The 24,994-nt window shown below is 41.4% G+C and overlaps 1 protein-coding gene across 1 annotated transcript; it reads left to right on the forward strand.

The window, feature by feature from the left end:
- Positions 1 to 770: 770 nt before the first annotated feature.
- Positions 771 to 17,739, forward strand: LOC124280354 (degenerin-like protein asic-2; the record flags this gene model as incomplete). The annotated part of the gene is made up of 6 exons (XM_046716264.1): positions 771 to 886; positions 11,278 to 11,424; positions 12,378 to 12,614; positions 14,862 to 15,013; positions 15,710 to 15,790; positions 17,648 to 17,739. Coding segments are annotated over exons 1-6 (742 nt in total), but the record flags the coding sequence as incomplete, so codon positions are not given.
- Between the last annotated feature and the right edge of the window lie 7,255 nt (positions 17,740 to 24,994).

Raw genomic sequence — 24,994 nt, forward strand, 5'->3', positions numbered from 1 at the left:
GGACATCCCGTGAACAAGGAGATTGCCCTAATCCAAGCTAAGGTTTTAATTCAGATTTCATTATCAGATTGACGTTTGGGTACGTTGTAGATCTTTGATTGTCCGAGGTGGGGTTTAGATTAGTTCGCACAACAGAAAGAGCACGTCGATTATAAGTGCTATTAAATGCTTACGTCAACACTGAACATGTTTTTAAAACCCACAAAACAAATGGACTTGCACCATGTCCATGTCCAGTTGAAGGCCTGGCGCGTTTTGTATGGCTGGAACTGGAAGTGTGAGAGGGAACTGTATTTATCCACAGAGAGAAGGATTGTTTGGTTTCTATTTAGCAGAACATGATTAACGTGATGATAGGAAGTGTATGTTTAACCAATAAACACTCAAATACCACGCAGTGTATTATAATTTCCCCAAATTAATTTACACAGTGGCTTTGGCGTTATAACTTTTTGCAAAAATAAATGTTACAATAACAGTTCACCGGTGACATGTAAATATATGTGTGATAACCCGTTATACACATCAGCACGAACGCAGCATGAGACACAAACAACTGCATGGATTATATAAGCCGTTCGCGGTACTCATCACGACTACCAGTTATCTGGAATTACAACTGACTGTTTTATTAACTTCGGCACTTTCCGTCGGGATCAAATAGTAAACCTGAGCCATACATTGTTCTCTGAAGTTACAACCACTGATTGGGAGGCTGATTGTTTGTTGCCAACCTGTCATCACCTGTCATTTGTTCAGATGGACCTGCTGTGACGTTTCAATGCATGCCCAGTATCGCCGTTGCTGTTGTTGATGACGTCCATCGGTAACTTCGAATTCAGAATCTTAGACCATGGCTGTCCAACAGGATCCTCAATTTGAGAAGGTTTGTGGAATTCTTACTGTGTAATTTCTGTTTTTGTTTCGGGGTATTTGTTTGATGTGTATTGATGCGCCCGAAGCTGATACGTCGTGAGGTAACTGAAATGCCGTATGAAACCTGTTACAACTATCACATTCACAATATTCTTGATCCGGGGTAGATTTGATCTTCAGTAACCCATGCTTGTCGCATGGGGAGACTATCGGGATCGGGTGGTCAGGCTCGCTGACTTGGTTGACACATGTCATTGTATCCCAATTGCGTAGATCGATGCTCATGCTGTTGATCAATGGATTGTCTGGTCCAGACTGGTATATTTACAGACCGCCGCCATATAGCTGGAATATTGCTGAGTGAGGCGTAAAACTAAACTCACTCACAATATTCTTCCAATCACACATTCATTAATATGTATAATAATTTCGGAAAAGAGATGAAATGGATTGTTTACATGCCGCCGTTGCATTATGGCTTTTTCGCAAACACCTGGTGATTCATTCAAATACATTTCACTACTATTTTCTCCTTTACGCCTACAATTTCACCTACTTTACGCCAAACGGAATTTGTTTCTGAACTTATTAGGTACTGACGTTCTATATTATGGTCACGTTCGAGATTATTGTACTCCTATAGCTATGCGCATGCAGGTGTACAATATACAAGGTGGCCACGCTGCCTTGTACTAAATGGATATATGCTTTATTATGCTAGGACTGAGCATAAGAGAATAACTGAGTGAGTGAGTGAGTGAGTTACCAGAAATGGGTTTCTCACATCATCTCACCACAACAAACTGTGTCACAACAAAATATGTCCCTCATGATTGGTGTCACCAAAGTGTAAATGTTTTGGATTTATGTATCCATTCAAAAAGCTGATATTTTAATGTGACAAGTACACTTGGTTAACATGTTGAGCTATAGCAATACGTTTAAGCGCACACATAATTACGTTTTTATGAACAAGTATACTAAAGGAAAAAAGTAACTGCGCATAACATAAAATTGGATAAAATAATTATTATTTTAAAAATTATCCAAATAACCCAAAATAAACATGTAACAAAGTACTTTACAGGACATTTGAGGTCACGTATCGCGCGTGGCACGTGCACCTTGTGAACAATGAACTTAATAATGCTCACTTTATGCATGCTCTTTGGCACCTGAAGTTCACACACTTGATATTGAAAATTGAAGAACGGTTGATTATTCTCTTGCCTCCGAATGTTGTGGAAAACACGTTAATTTCAACCTAAACTGCGCTTACGTCATGCCACGGTTTAAAGAAAATCAACGTTTCCGCGCCGTGAGCATGCTGGAGACAGGAATGGCCCAGAATGAAGTGGCCAGACAATTTGGTGTCCATCAAAGCACGATATCATCTCTATGGAGACGTTGTCAACGTAATGGGAACACGAGAGATTTGCCTGGGACCGGCCGTTCACGCGTGACGTCACGTCATCAAGACAACTACATTTGGCTGACCGATCTAAGGAATCGATTCCAGACTGCCAATTTGACTGCCCAGACCATTCCTGACTTACGTGCACTTAGTTCCAGGACTGTACGGAACCAACTGAAGGAGCACAACATCCGCCTCGACTGCCTGCAATACGTCCAATTTTGCCTCAACGTCATCTACAGGCACGTCTTGCCTGGTGAAAACAACATCTACGGTACAGGAGACAAGATTGGCATGGTGATCACTGACGGTATGCCGACACGTGCGTTGTTCAACGTCGACAGTTTGGTGGCGACAGCGTTATGATATTGGGAGTCATCACATCTCGGATCGGACACAACTTGTCATTGTAAATCTGACAGGTCTGCGATACAAGGATGAGATCATTGGGTCTCATGTGCGCCCGTTCATTCAAATACAGACATTTAAATTCACGCTTCAGCAGATAATGCCCGTCCATATGTCGCTCATGTTGTGACAGATTTCCTGAGACAGCAGAACACTCTGGAACTCCGGCATGCCTCTGCCTCAGTCATCTCACATAACATCACACATTACATGAAATTGTGGGAAAGTCAGTTTTCAACCTGGACACCCACCCTGCACCTGCTAATACTGCCTTTGAACCAACTGCCAACCTTATGCAGTTGAATTGCACGAGGATCATGCATCAAACTGCTGAAAAGCATGTGCAAATATCGTGCATGTGAACAGCTGCATTTTCGCCAATTTTCACTGATTTTTATCATTTGTTGAACTCATGACAATAATCTTCTCAACGTTATGAATTTGTTTTACAATACATCAGTTCATGTGTAAACAGTACCTTTAAACAATATTGAATATTTTGCAAAATTTAGTTTAGAAGAGTTTCCTGAAGTAAGTGGCTATATTTACACTAGCTAGTCTAAACTTTGGATAGGAAGTATGTATTACAGTTTTTGGCTATTTGGGAGTTTCACATCAGGTTCCTTTACAAATTCCCGTTTAACCTATAGTTTCAGCTTGGGAATCAACCCATACCAAATGACAGAGCAAGCTGCTATGAATAGGCTCTAGTTCGGATAAATACTCGACCAAAGTTACTTGTGGGACTTCCAGTCTGGCTGGCACCTATTGTCCGTGTTGCATTACTTGTAATCAGCTTAGTTCAGAAATCACAGCGTTATTGCATGAACCTGAGCCATTAGGTGTTGCTTCAGCGATTACAACACTCCACTGTTTCAAGCAATATCACCCGTCTTGCAAGAATTGTATAATTACCGGGTCAGTCTAACTCAGGCCGAAGGGGAATAGGGATTTTGCATATACAGTATATACCTACTGAAAAATAGAAACTGTCGAAATTAGTTCATTTGCTAGTATACGGACGACAGCAGGACGCTGTTACACTGTTAACCAGTCTGTCGACATACCTATTATTACCAAAGGATACTAGCACGAGGGACGATCCTAAATCACCTATCTGTTACAATGACACATGTAAGTCCAACTTCATCTTTTTAGTGAGGGAGTGAGTATGGTTTTACGCCGCTTTTAGCAATATTCTAGCAATATCACGGCGGGGGACACCAGAAATGGGCTTCACACATAAGACCCAAATAGGGAATCACACCCGGGCCTTCGGCTTTAACCACTAGGCTACCCCACCGCCCCTAATCATTTTTGAAACATGATATGGTATATGTTATTTTGATCACATGTGTTATTTCTTTTTGCAACTTAGAATCGATGAAATCTACCAGGAAATAGAAACAGTGTTTGTACCATGTCACTCAAGACTATCATATTGGATGTGCATGTTTCCTTTCCTTTCACGAAGCAACCTTTATTAAGTTTAACCTTAACTCCCATTCTTTAACATTGTACTAAGGTTACCTTAGTGACTTACGATCACCTTAGTGTTTTGTGAAAGGAGGCCCAGGCCGCGATTTCTCGAAACAAACTTAAGTCTGAGATTTGACTTAAGTTAGAGTTTTTACTCAAATTTGAGAAAACGCAAGAAAATACATTTCCCAGAATGAACTGAAATCGATATTAAACCCAAACATAGTAGACATTTTGAGTTTGGTGAATAGATTACAGAAGGTGTTTGGGCTTTTTTAATTTTAAAATGCAGTTGAGTTAAAAATTTAGCTGTTTCAAATTGTCAAACTCAGTTTTAAATTTGAGTAGAAACTCAAGTTTGTTTCGAGAAATCGGGGCCTGGGTGTATAACTGATATAACGTTTAAAACATTACCAAAAATGTGCTCAAAATACATTTACGTGGGTAAATCTGAAGGCATTAGGTCGTGGTGCTGTTATGGGTCTTCAGAAGCTGCTGTGGGTTTTGTTATTGGGCTGATGGGGTGCTAAATGATGACCTAGAAAGGACGAAAGAAGGAGAACACACTCTTCTACTTGATGGTCAATGATAGAAGGCTATAAAAATACACGTGTGTAATGTTTTAATGCAACACAAACTTCTATGTTATCCATATCGTACTAGGGGAAACACATTTCAAGCGTGTAAATCCATGTTAGTATTGGTCTTCAATAACCCATGTTTGTCGTATGGGATCGTGTGGCGAGGTTCCCTGGCTTGTCTGACTTGCCTGGTGCATGTTGATGCTCTCCGTTGGAGGATTTGTTTGAAAAATATTGAACACGTTATCATAGGCAATCGCGATTTTTAACATCCACAAAGAAAACAAAGATAGTAAACATAGCCCTGTTAATAATATTGTTTAAAGACGACTGGAAAACATGTGTATATATGTTGCACTTAATGTGTAAAATCAGCGATTTGTACAATTTGTCAAATATATCGACTATTTTTGCAGGGAATTTACAAATTGCCTGATTTCACACATTGACTGTAACATATACTGAAAGGCAAAAGAAAGGTTGTAATATGGAAATGACATTTATGTATCAATGGAGTATTTGAACCTATTTTTTTTAAAATATACACCGGAAGTCAAGTTTGAGGAAAACATGAATAGTGGTCGTAAGCCTGTTTTGCCCAATAAAGTATTGTTTGAGATTATTGAGGTTTGAAATGTTTTTGTTTGTGGAAAGGGAAGAGTTTGCACAAAAACAACATTGAAATCGAGATGCACGTGCATCATGCATGCATTCAGGCATAAATTGCCGGCTTTAACGGCAATCGTTCATTTGTTTCCTGAAGAGGTAGAAACTTACATATTTTGTTAATATTGAACGTTTAAACTATTTTACACACCGACTGTTTAGTTATTTGGAAAGCATAGTTTAAACAGGTATTGTTTCTGTATTGTTTAGCGAGTCAGGTCAGCGTTCTTCCTGACACTTTTCTTGATGTTTGCCGTCCGTGTTATTGCAACTACCCAACATAACAAGTTATTGATGACCGCTTCGCCGTGAAAACAAAAAGTCAAAACAAAAATATGAAAACGTAATAAATAACGACTACATTCGATGTTGTAAAATTGGAAGTGGAATTACGGTCATAATGATATGTTGGTTTGTGTAATTACAACATAATTATTATTTAACTATTTTTTATTTTAGAAGCAGGTACACTTGGTGATTTTAGCGAGACCAGATATGTTTTGAAAGCAAATCTTGTTAAGACAGACTTCATACTACACTCTATTGGTTGATTGAACATAAATTATATGCAGTTTTGTCTCAGAACATATTGTTAGTGTAATAAGCTTCTCTGCCCAGTGACAGTTAAAGATGCGTTGTGTATTTTTATGATGCTGGTGTAAACTTCAAGTGTCACTGTGTGGAGAAGGACTAGCAGGCGATCATGGTTTCATACCGCCATTTATTGGTTTTGCAAGGCGTTCATACATTTAATGAAACACCGAGAAAGCAGGGTTGGTCTGAGCTAACGCTCAACACGTATCGCACGTGCATTTGTTTCACCGTTCCAAACTACTGCGCTTACCCCTTGTAATGCTGCCAATAATAGCGGTTTGAAACTATGATCGTCAAACAACTTTTATCCTAAGTTGAATCAAATTCTGAGATTTAAAGGTTCAATTGGCAAGGTAAAATCATGACGATTCGCAATCTTAATTTCACTTTATTTGATTTATCTTTTGCTTAAAGTGAAATTCGTCCAGTACGTTTTCTACTGCAAACAGACCATAGCTTATTACAGATTTGGCGCCGTGACCAGAATTCAAGTACCCGAAGTAAGCGTCCAATGGGCTAAAGACTATAGGGCGAGAGGCACAGGCAGTTCATGTGCTGCCACATGCAAGGCAGTACAAACCAACCTGTCGGTGTGTGTTGCGGCTATGCATATTAGCATAGCCGGGAAAACACTAAAACCTATGTTGTGTTAACCCAACCCGGATAGAACTAGAACTTTACCCAAAATACCCCAAAGTACTACCACAGTATGTTAGCCTGTGATATAAATTACGTTTGCTGCTTCAGGCCGGATTCGCTGGTCTTCTTACATTAAAGCTCATTTGCTATATTAACTCTGCAACTATAAACATATTAGCTGGCATAGATTATATAATCAGCTTTGTTGGTTGAACAAAGAACACATTACCAGGTCCACAATACTCTAACTGTGTTGTGTCAGTTAAAGCTACGATTTTTCAGAGAGGTCGGTACCGTTCCTTGATAATAATGCCAAATACAAACAAAATGGTCTCTGCAAGGGGCTGTAATGAAATGTCGATATCATGTTTCAACAAAATAATTCCAATGTCTCTGTAGTCATCAGGTCCAATCTGTTGTTACGTTTAAAGAGAGTTGTACACATGGAAAAATGTATCGCAACAACTATGATTTTCAACCCCCACATTGAAACTGATTTTTGAAATGATCAATGACGAGCATGCGAACCCGTTATTTAACAATTTGTCGTTTGTCCAACAGAACGGTCCGAATTCGCCTATACTCGTCCGAATATACAGCCTATTACCCCCAGACTAGCTTGGTGTCAAGGTCGACGTCACTGTAATTTGATCTCATGAAGAAGGGTCCTCTGTGTTCGGGTTTCATACAGTGTTTGCCCTTAACTCCTGATACAAGTTGCAGCCCTAAGAACCCAGGGCCTAGATTTTCGAAGCTCTTTAGCGCCAAACGTAAGTGCCAAACATTAACATTAACTTACGGCTATCTTAACGCTAAGAGAGCTCGAAAATTTAGGCCCAGAACCATAAAAACGTTCTGATCAAAATGTGTAGGCCCTATATTCTCGTTTATGGAAATAATACTCTTAGATACTGGGGATGAAAACGTTGCCGTCCATAATTACCTGCAGAAAACATACGCTGTGGGTCCGAGTAGTTTTCAGTCGGCTCCGGGGCCTAAGCACCAACGTTAATTTCTGAATGCTGGTTTCATAGTGAGAGCGATACAATTATGTGAACTTAATCTTGTGACGATCAGACAAAATCTGAATGCCATTGGACAATTGTAACGATACATACTGACATCCTAGATATGGTTCTTTGTACCACTTTTCTATGATCATCCTCTAAACACATGGCCAGTCTTCATAGACGACAATGCAAGGTCACATCGTGCATGTACCGTTGTAGATGTACGTCAAGTGGCGGTAGCACCTTTACCTTGGTCCGTCTAGATCTCAAGAATGTTTGGGACATTTTGTATCGCAGAATACGACAGGGAGATCCTCCAGTACCAAACCCTGATTGATGGAAACAGGCCCGCCATCAGGAATGGAACACTATACCTCAAGGACAAGGTCTGATACAATCAATGAGGCGGGTCATGGATGTTTTGCAGTCGGCGGAGATACACCATAGAGTGAACGGTTGTTGATGCTGGAGGATTGTATACTAGAATCTTCTAACTGACCGCCCTTGTTAAGGTCATATGTCCATAGTTATCAGCACTACAAAATGAGCAGTATTTTCTTCCTCTGAACAAACTGCAGATCTTCGTTCTTTTGCATTTGATTTACCATTCCTTGCGTCACAAATTTATCCAGGGGAGGTGGGTATTTAGTGGTCAAAGCGTTCGCTCGTCACGCCGAAGACCCGGGTTCGATTCCCCACATGGGTACAATGTGTGAAGCCCATTTCTGGTGTCCCCGCCGTGATATTGCTCGGAATATTGCTAAAAGCGGCGTAAAACTAAACTCACTCACTCAACTTATCCAGATAGAAAGTGAAATGGAGGTTTAAATAAGTTTATTTTCTATGGGTAATGGTAACATATTGATGCAATAAAATCAGTGGGTGTTGCGATATTCTTTTCCCATGTTTCCTTAGTTGGTACAAGTCTGTGTGTGGTGCACTCCCCATGGACCCTATCACGATATGGCTGAAATACTGCCGATATGAATTTTAACTCACTCACTCACTGTGTGGTGCACATGATAGCACTGTTAGTTATGGAACCCACCATAACGTTCCATATTCTGGGGCTGAATATGTGAGTTCTTGGATATTACATTTTGTCAGCCACAGGGTATGTTTTCCTACTTCAAAAGACACACCCATTTTATTGGAAGAAATAACAAAATTTACTTTGTTTCTGTAATTAACCCTGACATCACACACGCCCTGCACACAGTTCATATTTTTGGTAAGACAAACGATATGTTTTTATTTGATTAAATTTTCAAATTGTTTTTCAAAATAATAATTGTCTTTTCACTCAAACAGGAGATGGTTATGTTGCTCTGTAACTGTCATGGATATGACTGATGTTCTCCCTGCCTGTGGGCATTGGCCTGTTTACTCACGTTAGCCTTCCACCTGGACAATTGACATGGTGAAAATAGCTGACCGATCTATCAGTGTAAACATCGGCTGTTTATCTGTGAACGTCATTAAACCGTACAGACAATTGCTGGTATTCGCACCATGGTCTATTCCATCTATAATCTTTGTGGAAATCGTATTATTGATGTCTAAATGTCTGCGACAACACGCGGACAATAGAGATGTCGACAGAGGGATGAATGAGAAACGGGACATGGAATGTTGGGCTTAATCAGGTGGAACCGTTATTAGCATACAGCTCATTAGTGCTCAGTGAGTCTACGTGTTATCGGTTATAGTCTCGTTGTAGTACAATACTGTCTAATGCTGAAAGCTTTCCACGGGTTTCAAGCATGTACAATCATGGTTCAAATACGTTATCGTTGAACGGATCATACGGTATACGGGACATCGCAAATACAATCATGGCATCCCGACTACCCACGAGCTATATATGGCGAACACTGCGTCCTGAGTATAGTCGTGGTACATGGCACAACTATGACATCGCGAGTAAAGTCTAGGTAGAAGATACCACTATGGCATCCCAAGTAAACTCCTGGTGGAAGGTACCACTATGGCATCCCGAGTAAATTCCCCTTGTAGAAGGTACCACTATGGCACCCAAAGTAAAGTCCTGGTAGAAGGTACCACTATGGTATCCTGAGTAAAGTCATGGTAGAGGGTACCACTATGTCATGTCAAGTAAAGTCCTGGTAGAAGGTACCACTATGGCACCACAAGTAAAGTCCTGGTAGAAGATACCACTATGGTATCCTGAGTAAGGTCATGGTAGAAGGTACCACTATGGCACCTCAAATAAAGTCCTGGTACAAGGTACAACTACTGCGTCGTGGGTAAAGTCCTGGTAGAACGTACCACTATGGCATCCAAAGTAAATTCCTGGTAGAAGGTACCACTATGGCACCCCGAGTAAAGTACAGGTAGATGGTACAACTACGGCATCCCGAGTAAAGTACAGGTAGAAGGTACCACTATGGCATCCCAAGTAAAGTCCTGGTACAAGGTACAACTATGGTATCCCGAGTAAATTCCTGGTAGAAGGTACCACTATGGCACCCCAAGTAAAGTCCTAGTACAAGGTACAACTATGGTATCCCGAGTAAAGTACAGGTAGAAGGTACCACTATGGTATCCCGAGTAAAGTATAGGTAGAAGGTACCACTATGGTTATCCCGAGTAAATTCCTGGTAGAAGGTACAACTACGATATCCTGGTAGAAGTTAGACAAGGAAGGGAACATTATAAATACATGTATATCATGTTATGGAGTACATCCCGTGAAGATAAGAAGTTGAACTGGGATCCTGCCACCCACAATTGCAGCATATTATCGTATCCCAGATTATGACGTCAATAATCGGTTGTCGTAGATTCGATTGATTACAGACCGCCGTCGTGTAGCTGGTAAGTGCAGCGATAAACTACAAACACATTTTGCGGAATACAATCAGGAATAAAATATTGTCATTTTCATTGGTTCCCATATACTATGTGAATTTGAACCTGATAAATCCAGCTGTGAGATACACCGCTATTATTTGGGATATCCTCACTATACCCATGTCCCACTCCCAGACCCTTGATGTACATATTGTATTGTGTTTCTCTTGTCCCAATCGCCTGATGTTATATTTTACTGGCTATATTAATGTAACTGTGACACATTTATGAAGTATATTTTTGTCCAACGTACCAAGGATTAGTTGTGCACAGAATCCTACAGTTTATTGGTTTAGGTTTCGCATGAATGGAATACGGTTACCGCACCAGGTTGGCGGATATTGACTGTTGCTCTCATGGTAATGACGCTACTTTTACGCTGTTGGTATTGACTACTAGTTGGTATTACTGCTTATTTCATACTACTGAACTCAACTTTCATTATATTGACGTTTCTTCCATGGTACGCGCGGTGGGGTAGCCTAGTGGTTAAAGCGTTCGCTCGTCACGCCGAAGACCCGGGTTCGATTCCCTACATGGGTACATTGTGTGAAGCCCATTTCTGGTGTCCCCCACCGTGACATTGCTGGAATATTGCTAAAAGCGGCGTAAACCTAACTTATTCACTCTTCGATGGTACTGATCGTATTGCTGTATTTAATTTAAGGACTCATACAATCTCGAACATGAGAAACACACCACATTACTGTCAGTATCGATACTATTTTTCTTCCAGAAGCTGCAAGTACAACCCATCAACGATGAAGATAAAGAGAAAGAAAAGCCACGTGGTAACTGTGTCACGTTCTTCACGTACTTTGCAGAAAGTACTTCGTTCATGGGAATACCCAAGATATGGGCGTCACCACGACTTGTATTCAAGGTAAGAGTTCGACTGAATGGACGCCGCCATTACCATCAGGATTTAAGCACAGTACACATAGGTTCTGAGAGTCCTGGATGTTTGCGACCCGGTGAATGATGACGTCTAACCATTTTGTGAGAGAGCGAGGCATCGCCAAATCACCCAGATTATAGCAGAGGAAAGTTTTTTCAAGAAGTGCCCATCGAAGTAATATTCATAAGATGCCACTGCGCCAATCTGATCCAACTTTAAATTGTTCTTACGACAAACATTGGAAGTAAATCTTTATCCCATAAATGAGATACTACATTCATATCTATATTGATGATACTCTCTACATGTTTGGTTTGGTTGTTGTTAAAAGCCGCACTCAGCAATATTCCAGCTGTATGGCGTCGGTCTGTAAATACTCGAGACTGGACCAGATAATCCAGTGATCAACAGCATGAGCATCGACCTACGCAATTGGCATACGATGACATGTGTCAACCAAGTCAGCGAGCCTGACCACCCGATCCCGTTAGTCGCCTCTTACGACAAACATTGGTTACTGAAGATCAATTCTAATCCGGATCTTCACGGGTTCACCATAAGCATATATCATGAAACAATACGATAAGACTCAGTTATTAACAGGCTGAACAGCTTCAGTTAAATAATCTGAAAGAATCTTGGAGGACTTCACTCCTGCCCCACAACGAAGCACATGTGATGCATGTGGTCTCACCTTAGGCAAGTGAGTCTGTTCAAACTTGCCTCTGTTCACCCAGCAGAAAATGGGTACCCGGTGGGATAAGTCAGGTGACTATAACCTTCTTGCGACTCACAGGCAGCTTGGGTAATCCGGGGTAATAATGAACTATGACATGCATGCGCTTAGAGCATGTCCTTCAGTGATGTGGATGAGACGCTATAAAAGTACTCTTATCATTATTATTATTATCATTTTCATTTGAAATGCATGTTTCCAGGTGATGTGGGCGTTGTTCTTCCTGGCCGCTACTGGCGTGATGATCGCTCAGCTTGTCCAACTCTTCACAACCTTCTACAGCTACCCCATCAAGACCTCGGTGAAACTCGGCTTCACGTCTCTCCCGTTCCCCACCGTCACCATCTGCAACATGAACCCCATCATGTTATCTAAGGCCCACATGTTGGACTGCAGTATACAGAAACTCCTGAAAATACCTTCTTCTTACCAGAGTGACGTAGGTTATTACTCTCGTTGTCCTGCCCTAAGGGTCTCTTTCTAATGCTGTGGGTAGAAAGAGAGTGCGGGATGGGGGGTGGGGGTGGGGGTTGTCAGGTATGATCCTGTCGTCCTATCAATCAGTCGTCTAATTACTGTACAGAGTTGCGTCCCTAAGAAATATTTTATTGTGGATTCGAACCTAGGTACGCCCCGATCAGGTTTCTGGATTTGTCAGCACCACACTCATAAGGGCGGTGGGGTAGCCTAGTGGTTAAAGCGATCGCTCGTCACGCCGATGACAAGGGTTCGATTCCAAATATGAGTTCACTAACGTCTGAGATCTGCAATAATTCGGCCTTTCCACTCTTTTAAGCTGGCACGCAATTACATATCCAGAATACCGTTAAAAGCAGCGTTATCTATTTTCAGGATCACCGTTGGTCCAAAATGATAATGATTCAACACCACACGAGTTTTCCCCATAACATGACCTGCAACACATCAGGCAGTTTATTGTTCTTTCGAATCTTCCCAACGTTTTCCCCATAACATGATCTTTCCCTGCAACACATCAGGCAGTTTATTGTTCTTTCGAATCTTCCCAACGTTTTCCCCATAACATGACCTGCAACACATCAGACAGTTTATTGTTCTTTCGAATCTTCCCAACGTTTTCCCCATAACATGACCTGCAACACATCAGACAGTTTATTGTTCTTTCGAATCTTCCCAACGTTTTCCCCATAACATGACCTGCAACACATCAGACAGTTTATTGTTCTTTTCGAATCTTCCCAACGTTTTCCCCATAACATGACCTGCAACACATCAGACAGTTTATTGTTCTTTCGATTCTTCCCAACGTTTTCCCCATAACATGATCTGCAACACATCAGACAGTTTATTGTTCTTTAGGATCTTTCCAACGTTTTTCCCCATAACATGACCTGCAACACATCAGGCAGTTTATTGTTCTTTCGAATCTTTCCAAATCATTCCCAACGTTTTAGATCTCTTCCCATAACATGACCTGCAACACATCAGGCAGTTTATTGTTCTTTCGAATCTTCCCAACGTTTTCCCCATAACATGACCTGCAACACATCAGGCAGTTTATTGTTCTTTCGAATCTTCCCAACGTTTTCCCCATAACATGACCTGCAACACATCAGACAGTTTATTGTTCTTTTAGAATCTTCCCCAACGTTTTCCCCAAAACATGACCTGCAAACACATCAGACAGTTTATTGTTATTTTCTGAATCTTCCCAACGTTTTTGCAACACATCACGACAGTTTATTGTTCTTTAACATCCCAACGTTTTTCCCCATAACGCAACACACATCAGCCAGTTTATTGTTCTTTAGGATCTTTCCAACGTTTTTCCCCATAACATGACCTGCAAACACATCAGGCAGTTTATTGTTCTTTTCGAATCTTCCCAACGTTTTTCCCCATAACATGACCTGCAACACATCAGGCAGTTTATTTTATTGTTCTTTCGAATCTTCCCAACGTTTTCCCATAACATGACCTGCAACACATCAGACAGTTTATTGTTGTATTATCGAATTTAGTTCCCAACGTTTTCCCCTTAAACATGACCTGCAAACACATCAAAGACAGTTTATTGTTCTTTAGGATCTTTCCAACGTTTTTCCCCATAACATGACCTGCAACACATCAGGCAGTTTATTGTTCTTTCGAATCTTCCCAACGTTTTCCCCATAACATGACCTGCAACACATCAGACAGTTTATTGTTCTTTCGAATCTTCCCAACGTTTTCCCCATAACATGACCTGCAACACATCAGACATTTTATTGCTCTTTAGAATCTTCCCTGCGAGTCTCCCATAGCTTGATTTAAGGGGTTTTTTTACCCAAGGAGTTTATCCAACGAGTTGTACTGTGACTGTTGGACACCGATCCTGCCTTAAAAAGAGCTCATAATGTAAGATGAATATTTGTTCAAATTGAGTTAGTGAGTTTAGTTTTTCGCCGCAATCAGCAATATTCCAGCTATATGGCGGCGGTCTGTAAACAATCGAGTCTCGAGCAGACAATCCAGTGCTCAGCAGCATGAGCATCGATCTGCGCGATGACATGTGTCAACCAAGTCAGCGAGCCTGACCACCCGATCCCGTTAGTCGCCTCTTACGACAAGCATGGGTTACTAAGGATCAGTATTCTAACCCGGACCTTCACGGGTCCTTTGTTCAAAGCTAGTATTCTGCTGATATTATTATTTTGATTTTCTGAAGGATTGTGTGAACGCCACCGACGAAGTAGACCTGACAACCTTCACGGAGTACGTGTGCGACGAGGACGGGTGTTATGAGGAGGAAACGAGTGGCCTGGACGATGCTTTTGTCAGGAAGCAGATGATCGCCGACTATCTGGGAGGAGAGTATGAGTAAGGCGCAAACATTCATGACATTTATCGTATTTCTACTAAGCGCTGGGGTAAAGCAGCGGTTTAAGAAATAAGCACAGTACACCAGTAAGCGCAAAAAGCGCAGGGCCTCTAATAAGCGCCGGGTCTGTAACTCCGTTGAAAAAATAAACGTTCGAGCATTTAGTTAGAGGAAGTAATTAGAGGTATATACGATGTCACATAAAAGTAATACTTGCTTATCAGAAAGTAGTATATGTGAAAGGCGAAGAAGAAAAATCTTTAAACACAATGGCATATCATGACAAATGGGACCCGGCATACTTCTTCGCACAAGTGAGTGAGTGAGTTTAGTTTTACGCCGCCTCAGCAATATTCAAGCTATATGGCGGTGGTCTGTAAACAATCGAGTCTGGACCACACAATCCAGCGATCAACAGCATGAACATCGATCTACGCAATTGGGATACGATGACATGTGGCAACCCAGCCAGCGAGCCTGACCACCCGATCCCGTTAGTCGCCTCTTACGACAAGGATGGGTTGCTGAAGATCAATTCTAGCCCAGATCTTCACGGGTCTTCGCACTTTACAGTCAAAATATTTCCATGTTCATAAATAATCAGGTAATCATGCGTTTCGACAGAATATGTTAATTTTACAGAGTGTGCTATTATTCACTCTATTCACTCACAATTCGTCATATGCTCATTGCAGAGACATCCGGCAGAGCGTTGGCCATGACCTTGAAACTATGCTGATTGAGTGCTCTATCAATGGACGAAAGTGCAGTTCCAGGTAAACATAGACATGTGTTAGGTTGAAGATAATAGAGAAAACAGACTTTTATTGGTATCCATGGATTGGCATCATACAATTTTAGTTAGCTAATGCGTAATATGTTTTGTATCTTTATCGTTTGTTTTTGTTTTGGGGGTTGATATGGGTGTGCGTTATTGTTTGTGGGTTTGTTTTTGTTTTGGGGCTATATGGGAGGGGGGAGTGGTGTTCTTGGTTTTGGTTTGTTACTGTTTTAGTGGGTGATGTGGGGGGATTCCTGGTTTGGATTGTTCATTTTTATGCAACACATGAAAGAACATGTTCTGGGTCATTGTGCACTTATACTTATGCTTATACGATTATTATATGTAATGGTCCTTGTAGTGGAACTCACGATCACAAGTACAAATACAAATGGGATTCTAGTTTCTTTTAATTAGTTGGTTCTGGGTTGCTGTTAACGCTTCAGGTAAGCTGCATAATTTGCGCAAAATACTCAAAATATCTCACCATCACCAGTTACCTTTGAGTTGGGTACAAATTATCAAGCAATCATTACAACACACATACACCAGTGGTATACCAAATTTATACTTTTTTACTGGAGGGATTATATTTCATAACAGATATGGATTTGCTGATCGAAATTAGACTTCACATATATATGTGAACTCGCGTATTGCTAATTGGACATGGCAATCTCTTTTGTACGTTTGTGCAACACACGAATAAGAAGTCACCTGGGACAACATATCGAGCAGATTTATATATATTATAATATACACAGATCAAATCAGTGTTATATATCCATTGGGATAGAACCAAAGGAGCAGTTATACTTAATGGCTGAAACTACGTGAGCCTTTATATTCCTAATGATTGGTCTGGCGAAACAGCTATAATGAAGAGGTCTTAGCATATGTTTATGTCGGGTGCCACCGGTGGGGCAGGATACGCTCACCTTTCGCGAACACCTGGTATCATCACTATTTCATAGTGATTCATAAACACATGCTGTGTCATCGTATCGCATGGTGACAATCACTGGATTGTCTGTTTACAAACAGCATTGTACAGATGTAATACTGCTGAAAAAATGTAAGGTGAGGTGAGGTGAAATTGGGTTTAACGTCGTACTTGAGAATATTTCGCTCATATGACGACGTGCATGCGTGCGTATGTGTGTGTGCGGCTGTTTGTACCCAAGCCCAGACTTAAGCTGGTTTTATAGTGCTAGCCCACTGGAGATACCATGCCGCAGTGAAGCATGAATACCCCACTCAGACACATTATACTGACTCCGAGCCGACCAGTCCTTGTTGTACCCATTAATGCCGAGTGCCAGGCAGGGACCAACAAGTACCATATTTTAACGTCTTTTGGTATGACGCGGTCGGTGAAACAAATATATGCTCATGATATAGTCACAATTGTACAATTGACTCTGCTTTTAGCAGAGATTTCTTATGAATGTGAAACGTGTGTTGTCGCTTCTATTTGCAGTATAATGGTATAATGTGTATCTGGGCCTTCCACAGGTACAGCAAGTTGACTACAAACCGATACAAATGTTGCGCAGAAGGTCAAAGGTCATTCCAGTTTTACACGTGCCAACAGTTAAACCAGTTATATATGCTGTTCACGTGCGAAAACGTATGCGAAAACTATATCAGTGTAATCCTAGTCATACGTTTATTCACAGTATCTTAAATAATTACTTGTGTTGCAATGTGCTCTTCCAGTCAGTTTGTTATCATCTAATTGTGTTTGTATTCTTCAACTAGACTTCATGCTACGTCAATAAACATACGTAACATAAAAATAAATTCAGGTTACTTTGATCTCCAAAATTATGTCCAACGTTTCGCTTTCCAGCAACTTTACGACGTTTTTGTCCAGAGATCTTGGAAACTGCTACACTCTCAAGAACAAGGGATTCAAAGCTACGAAAAGCGGACCAGAATCAGGTAAACAGTGAGTGAGTGAGGTTTTACGCCGCTTTTAGCAATATTCCAGCAATATCACGGCCAGGAACACCAGAATGGGCTGCCCACACTGTACCCATGTGGGGAATCGAACCCTGGTATTCGGCGAACGCTTTAACCACTAGGCTACCCCGCCGCCCCTAATCAGGTAAATACATAGCGGAGTACGGGTCTCACTTGTATGATCCGACGTGTTGAATAGTGTTGAATGATTCTGGTTCAGTGTCGACCATTAACGTACCGCAAAGACACGCCAAGAATACTACAGACAAAAGATGTCAATCATTCAGATCCACCATTTTTTATCATGTTTAGCAAAATGTAAGAAAATGGAAATTAATTTGTTACGTGTATTTAAACAGAAGATGATCAAGTCAGCAATAGTGAGTCTTCAAGAAATATATCTTCCCGGAGTCTTCAAGAAATATTCAGTCATGGTTTTTCAGTTAGTGAAGTGAGTTTTCTAAGAATTAAACACGTTTTCAGGCCCTGACAACTTCTAAGATATGTTCCATTGTCAAGTATTTCAAAGACTAAAACAGTAGTTCCAAAATCGTTTATGTTCGATTATGAGAAAATGTGATCGATTGCTTGGTCGTTTGGTCACTGCGACCAATCTTCGGTTATTTAAATTAATCGGAGCACCACTAGTAAGATAGTTACTAAGTACGCTTCGCGGCTCGTAGTATTACCAACCAGTTCGTGGATTAATCCGCACATACTCAACGTATAACTTGTACATATACTTCTTCTTTTTTCTGGGGTAACTCGCTTCAGATCGGAAAGTAGACGTTGGTAAATGCTGCAACAGTTACTAATATTTGTAATTATTTCTTAAATGGAAATATTAAATATGTTCATGCAATTCGATATATTGTTCTTTTGAGTTATCAAGATTATTCCAAAGGCATTTTACCTCAGTTCCTCGATTTGTATATAAAGTGGAAATCGTCCCATTTCCCGGATATAACCCGGTGTTAGTGTTTGAAACTCGCAGCGTGACTCAATAATACGTATTACTTGCAATCCTCTCCATGCACTAAAATTGGTACAACTGTGTGAGTGAGTTTAGGTTTACGCCGCTTTTAGCAATATTCCAGCAAATATCACGGCGGGTATATCAGAAACGGGCTTCACACATTAACCCGTAATGAGAATCGAACCCGGGTCTTCGGCGTGACGAGCGAACGCTTGAACCATGGTATACCCCACCGCCCGGTACAACCATGATATCAAGTTTTAAGTAAACTGTCTAACGATTCATTAAATGCATTTTCTTTGCTAAACAGAACGTTGTTTTAGTTGTACAAGTGTACTCGCTGAATAAAATCGACAATTACCCAAGAGTCTGATCGATGTTCTCACAGATACTTTTACAGTTAAACAGTATTTTTATGGAAACGACAATGGGATGATGTTTTCTGTTAAATTGTTAAAATCGAACACGCAAAGTTGAAATGTGTACAAAGCTCAATATTATACGGAAAACACTAACTACACATTAAATGGCAACATTACCCAAGTTACACACTCGATTAGGGTTTCTTTTATCTGATATTATACCCCGCCATATTTACTTCAATAATACGGAATGTTAGCGCTGATAATTCGCCGCGAGTCTCCTGGATAGCGCAATTTTATTGTGCTGGTAATGTTTTTCATTATTGGAATGTTCATACTTTACCCACACGGATCTGAACATCCATTAGATGTGTTTTGTATGTTTGCATTGAGTGCATTCTGTTGCGTAATGTAAATGCAGAATTCAATCAACTGTAAATGGTCGCCCCACACGTTCCAGAATGTGTTGATCAACACCAAATGTCATTGAATGTAGGAATGGTTATTTGTTTGCACCCGCGACTGATAATGTTATACTTCGGTCAGCACTTCTGAACATTATTGCGACAAGAAAGCCTCTAATGCAATGCTGATTTGTTCATGGCGTCTTTGTGAAAACATGCATTCTAATTGTAGATTATTTTCCATAGAAAGTCATTGTAGTTTTTCAAACTCGCATGAATCAGCAACAAAATAATCCTGAGGACAGAGCAGGATACAGCGCTGTAGTAGGCACATACTTTTGATCAAAATACAAGTAGTAGAAGTAGTCGTCGTAGTCGTAATAGTAGTCGTCGTAGTCGTAGTAGTATAAGTAGTAGTATAAGTAGTCGTAGTCGTAGTAGTATAAGTAGTCGTCGTAGTAGTAGTCGTCGTAGTCGTAGTAGTAGAAGTAGTCGTCGTAGTCGTAGTAGTAGTAGTCGTAGTAGTAGACGTCGTAGTCGTAGTAGAAGTCGTCGTAGTCGTAGTAGTAGTAGTCGTGGTAGTATAAGTAGTCGTAGTCGTAGTAGTATAAGTAGTCGTCGTAGTCGTAGTAGTAGTCGTCGTAGTCGTAGTCGTAGAAGTAGTCGTCGTAGTCGTAGTAGTAGTAGAAGTCGTCGTAGTCGTAGTAGTAGTCGTCGTAGTCGTAGTAGTAGTAGTCGTAGTCCTAGTAGTATACGTCGTAGTCGTAGTAGAAGTCGTCGTAGTCGTAGTAGTAGAAGTAGTCGTCGTAGTCGTAGTAGTAGTCGTAGTCCTAGTAGTAGAAGTAGTCGTCGTCGTAGCAGTAGTAGTAGTAGTCGTAGTCGTAGTAGTAAAAGTAGTCGTCGTAGCCGTAGTAGTAGTAGTGGTCGTCGTAGCCGTAGTAGTAGTAGTAGTAGTCGTAGTAGTAGTAGTAGTAGTAGTAGTAGTAGTAGTCGTAGCGGTAGCGCCATACAAAAATGATTTACAGGGAAAGGTCTCGCCAGTTTTAAAATAATCTTTTAGTATTATTGTTTATTTTGTAATCATACATCATAGAACATCTGATCACATTAAATACATGTCCTACATGCAATATTCCTCCCAGGATTATCCATGGTCATCAATTTGGAGTCGGAAGATTTTATCGAAACCTTCAAGACGGGTATGGCCTGAGGGTGGTGATACACGACAACGGACACGCCTCTCCCGCCCAGAAGGCTTTATACGGTCTCAGCGGGTTCTGAGACAAGTATTGCGATGAAACTGGTACGTCGGTGTAATGTACCCTTCCCTCTGCCCTTTCTTCGGTCTCTTGCTCGCTTCTCTCCAGTTCCCGGCCCCTCACTCCCACCATCTCTCCCTCCCCCTCTCTCTCTCTCGTACAAATGACTTCATCTGTTACTTCAACTGTATTTTATTGGAAATCACAGGTAAAGATCGAGCGACTTTATAGCAGGTATGGCCTGCGTGCAATGACAGCGCACAATCTTGAAAGAAAGTTTATGCGTGGCCTATTCAGAGCGGGTGAGTATGGGCTTTCAGAAAGAAAATACATCAATAAAATCGCTTCAGTAGCTTCGGCTAGAGACGAGTGGGAGCGAGTATTGATCTCTTATCGCCACAGCAACAATCTTGCAAGTGCTCGTAGCGAATACGCATGGAGTGAGTTTTACGCCGCTTTAGCAATATTCCAGGATTATTTCACGGCGGTGGACACCAGAAATAGGGCTTAACGCAGTGTACCTATTGCGGATTCTTCTGAACTGGTCTTCGGCGTGACGTGCGAACACGTCCTTAACCATACTCATCGTTACAAGTCCGTCCGATATATGCTGATATTTTCACAGGCATGTCGGAGTTTTGTCCGCGCAACTCTTTGTGGATAGAAGCGCAAGTGCCAACTCGAACAGGGAGGCGTCAGTCAGCAACTCAATCAAGATCTGCACCACCGACACAGGTGTGAGAAAACATGGGAAGGTTGGTGAGGGAAAGAGGCGCTGGGGTAGCCTTGTAGTTTAAAGTGTTTGCTCGTCACGCCGAAGACCCGGCCTCGATTTCTCCCCACATGGGTACAATGTGTGAAACCCATTTTCGGTTTTAAGTCCCACGTCGCTGGAATATCGCTAAAAGCGCTCTAAAACCACACTCCATTTACCACTGGGAGGTAAGAGGGTGGGAACTCTACGATCAAGCTTTGAATCGCTATCACAGTAGGTATTAGGGGCTGGAGTGAGGGGTGGGGTGGGGTGCCCTGCAGTATGAAAAACAAAACATGGGTAAGTAGACATCAAATGGTTGTGCGGGATTAACTCCACTATCATCAATATCTGTACATATACAAATCCGGCTATTGCTATAAACACTGACGTACAGTTATATATGTAATAATACCCAGAGCGTTGCTATCATTTTCTGAAGAAAAGTGTTTGTTTGTAACTTTAACAAAGTTATCAAGTTAGTCTCTAATGATCCACGAAGAGGTATTACATCTAGCAGGAGCAAACGGACTAGTAAATATGCCCTATCGAAAAGCCTCAAACACTACTCATTTCCATTATTTCTTGATCTCTTTGGTGACATGAACCGCAAAATGCATTATGAAATAAATATTTCTCACATGTCTGGACAACAATCGTTTACGTTTAATGACGTCGAGGTTGTTTCACGTCTGTCACTGACAAAGATTGTAATTATGAATGGTACAATGCCAAAGGCATGTGGAAAATAGTCAAAGGTAACATATGCTTCTATGTCATCCCAAATAGAAAAAATATATATAGGATTTAGAAGTATGTCAGCGCGATGCACTTGGGTTTATACGTGTCCAAGAAATCAAGAAATGATAGAAATGATGTTTCAGGTCTTTCGTTCCACATTTTCTAAAAGTGTAATCCACAGAATAACATATACCTCATGCTTAATAATGGCCAGTCACCCCTCCCCAACCTCCCAACCCCAATAACATAATCCCGCCCTCATTCCCCCACCCCTCCAATAAAAAAAAAATTGAAGGCGGACAACCATTATTGACATGAGTATATATAACTATAATCCTCGAGCAAAATGGAATTTCGGTCACCGGAAATTCTGGTTTGCGGACAATGTTTAGCTCATCGTCGATAATCAAGGATTACAAATATCCTAGACCCATTCGCCATTGAAAGCTTTGAGTCCATTTGATGTGGACTCTGGCATGTCCGTTCAGCTCACACTGTAGACGAGAAAACACCTGTATTAACGTCACCAGTTTTGTGCATTTTCAAATCGGATTACGCTGGATCGAACTTGTTGTTGCTAATGGTTCAGTGTACATGTATTTATCCTGAACAAGGATGAGGATAACCCGGCGTGTTCTTTCTTCAGAGTGGAAGGCGTGAGGACCAGGTGGTGATAAATAAGTTTATAGATGACTCCAGTAAAGGTCTGGATGTCTGCAAGCGCGGCAGTCCATGCTCGTGAGTATATATAAAATACAAATGGTAACAGCAACATGTAAACTTCTGTTACAACATCTTTGAAGCCGTTCAGTACAGGTCTAAGGAGATCTGCTTTATCCCCATACGACAAGGGTATGCTGTCCAGTTCCAGAAAACCGTAGATACAAAAACTAAATTTAAGACTGGTAAATTCCTGTTTTGACAACGGTACAAGACTCTATCAAAACGCATCGTAATGTGACAGTTTGTTGTTGTCCGGGCAAAGTTTGTTCAATATTGTATGTCCTAACTTCTAAAATGCCACTCAAAGTGAAAGGAGTGAGCGAGTGGAGCACAGTTTACGCCGCAATCAGCAACATTCCAGGTATATGGCGGCTGTCTGTAAATAAGTCTGCACCAGACAATCCAGTGATCGGCAGCATGAGCATCGATCTGCGTAATTGGGAACCGATGACATGTGTCAACCAAGTCAGCGAGCCTGACCACCCGATCCCGTTAGTCGCCTCTTACGACAACCATGGGTAACTGAACAGTGGCGGATCCAGAGGAGAGTTCAGGGTCGGAAGCACACACCCACCCACCCCTTAAAAAAATGACTTAAGATCACATTGAAGATTTTTTTTTTCGTTGGCGGAGTCAAGGGGTGTGTGTGTGTGTGTGTGTTTGTTTGTCAGGGGATTCGATCCTCCTGAACCCCCTCCTTTCAAAATTCCTGGATCCGCTCATGCTGCAGATCAATATTCTAACCCGGACCTTCACGGGTCGCCACTCAAACATTTCTTAAGACTACTTTAAGACACCTTTATTCCCTTATCTGCAAAACTGCTGACGCGGCGTTCGCAATGTTCGATCACTTTTCATTTGAATGCCTTTCAGCTGTTTAGAATAGCTCTTCAGAATGTTAGAGTATTCCTTTATCATATGATCTCATTTCATCTTTACTATGATGAAACTGGACAGAATTGGCTCTTCAGTAACCCATGCTTCGCCGTAAAAGACGACCAACGGACTCAGGTGCTCAGGTTGCTTAAATTGGTTGGATTACATGTCATCGTATCCCAACTGCGTAGATCGATGCTCTATGCTGTTGATCACTGGATTGTCTGGTCCAGACTCGATTATTTACAGACCGCCGCAAGATAGCTGTGGGAATATTGCTGGAGGTTAGCGTTAACAAACAAACAAGCATTAACGCATGAAGTCTGCCCCATTTACATCGCAAGGTGATGGTTTTGGTGTTCTGGGATTTCACAGGAATCCATCTAGCGGATAACAACAAGCAACCAGATTTCTATTACTCAAAGTTGGTCCCTTTTAGTTAAACTAACCGCAGCGGCCCCAGACTTCAAATTTCATAGGTTTACAAACAATCGGTGCGCTTGAGATCGGTGGTAGGGCTTACATTGCCACTCTGTAATTCTGTGAAATTGAAAGCGCTTCATGTGTCGCGTACATAAACACAGAGTAAGAGTGCTGCCATGGCTTTGTGGGACGGGGTCCTCGGTCAATGTGCACAAAGATGATCTTAATGCCACACTGCGCAATAGTGCAGTGGTGGCAAGCGTCTGCCTATCAGGTTGAAGCGTCTGGATCGATCCCCGGTGAAGGCAACTAACGTTCGGGTCCTGAGGTAAGCAATACATTTGCGTAGTATCCCTGAAATGGCATGCTTAGATCTTGATTTATTCCAGCCCACCCGAAGCAGTAATGGGTGCCCGTTATGATGTGCTGGGTACAATGTGCGTTTAGTTCATTGGTGTTTAACAGGCAGCAATTTTTACCGTATGCCGCCCAGGGAGCTGAAAAGCATTGGAAAGCAATGATAGCAGTCCTATGACCGTATAGTAATGTACGTGAAGCGCCGTGAGCAGATAATGCGCCCGGATATGAGCGCCATATGAGCAGACCATTATTACTACGTTATATTGGATAGTAAACTAATGATACCTGGACAAGGACTTAAAACGTGGTAATGCTAACATCGTTTGGGCTTACCTTCATGTCTTACGGTGAAAATT

Source organism: Haliotis rubra, unplaced genomic scaffold, assembly GCF_003918875.1.
Source record: "Haliotis rubra isolate DU_JTF1 unplaced genomic scaffold, ASM391887v1 Scf1076, whole genome shotgun sequence".
Classification (NCBI taxonomy): Eukaryota; Metazoa; Mollusca; class Gastropoda; order Lepetellida; family Haliotidae; genus Haliotis; species Haliotis rubra.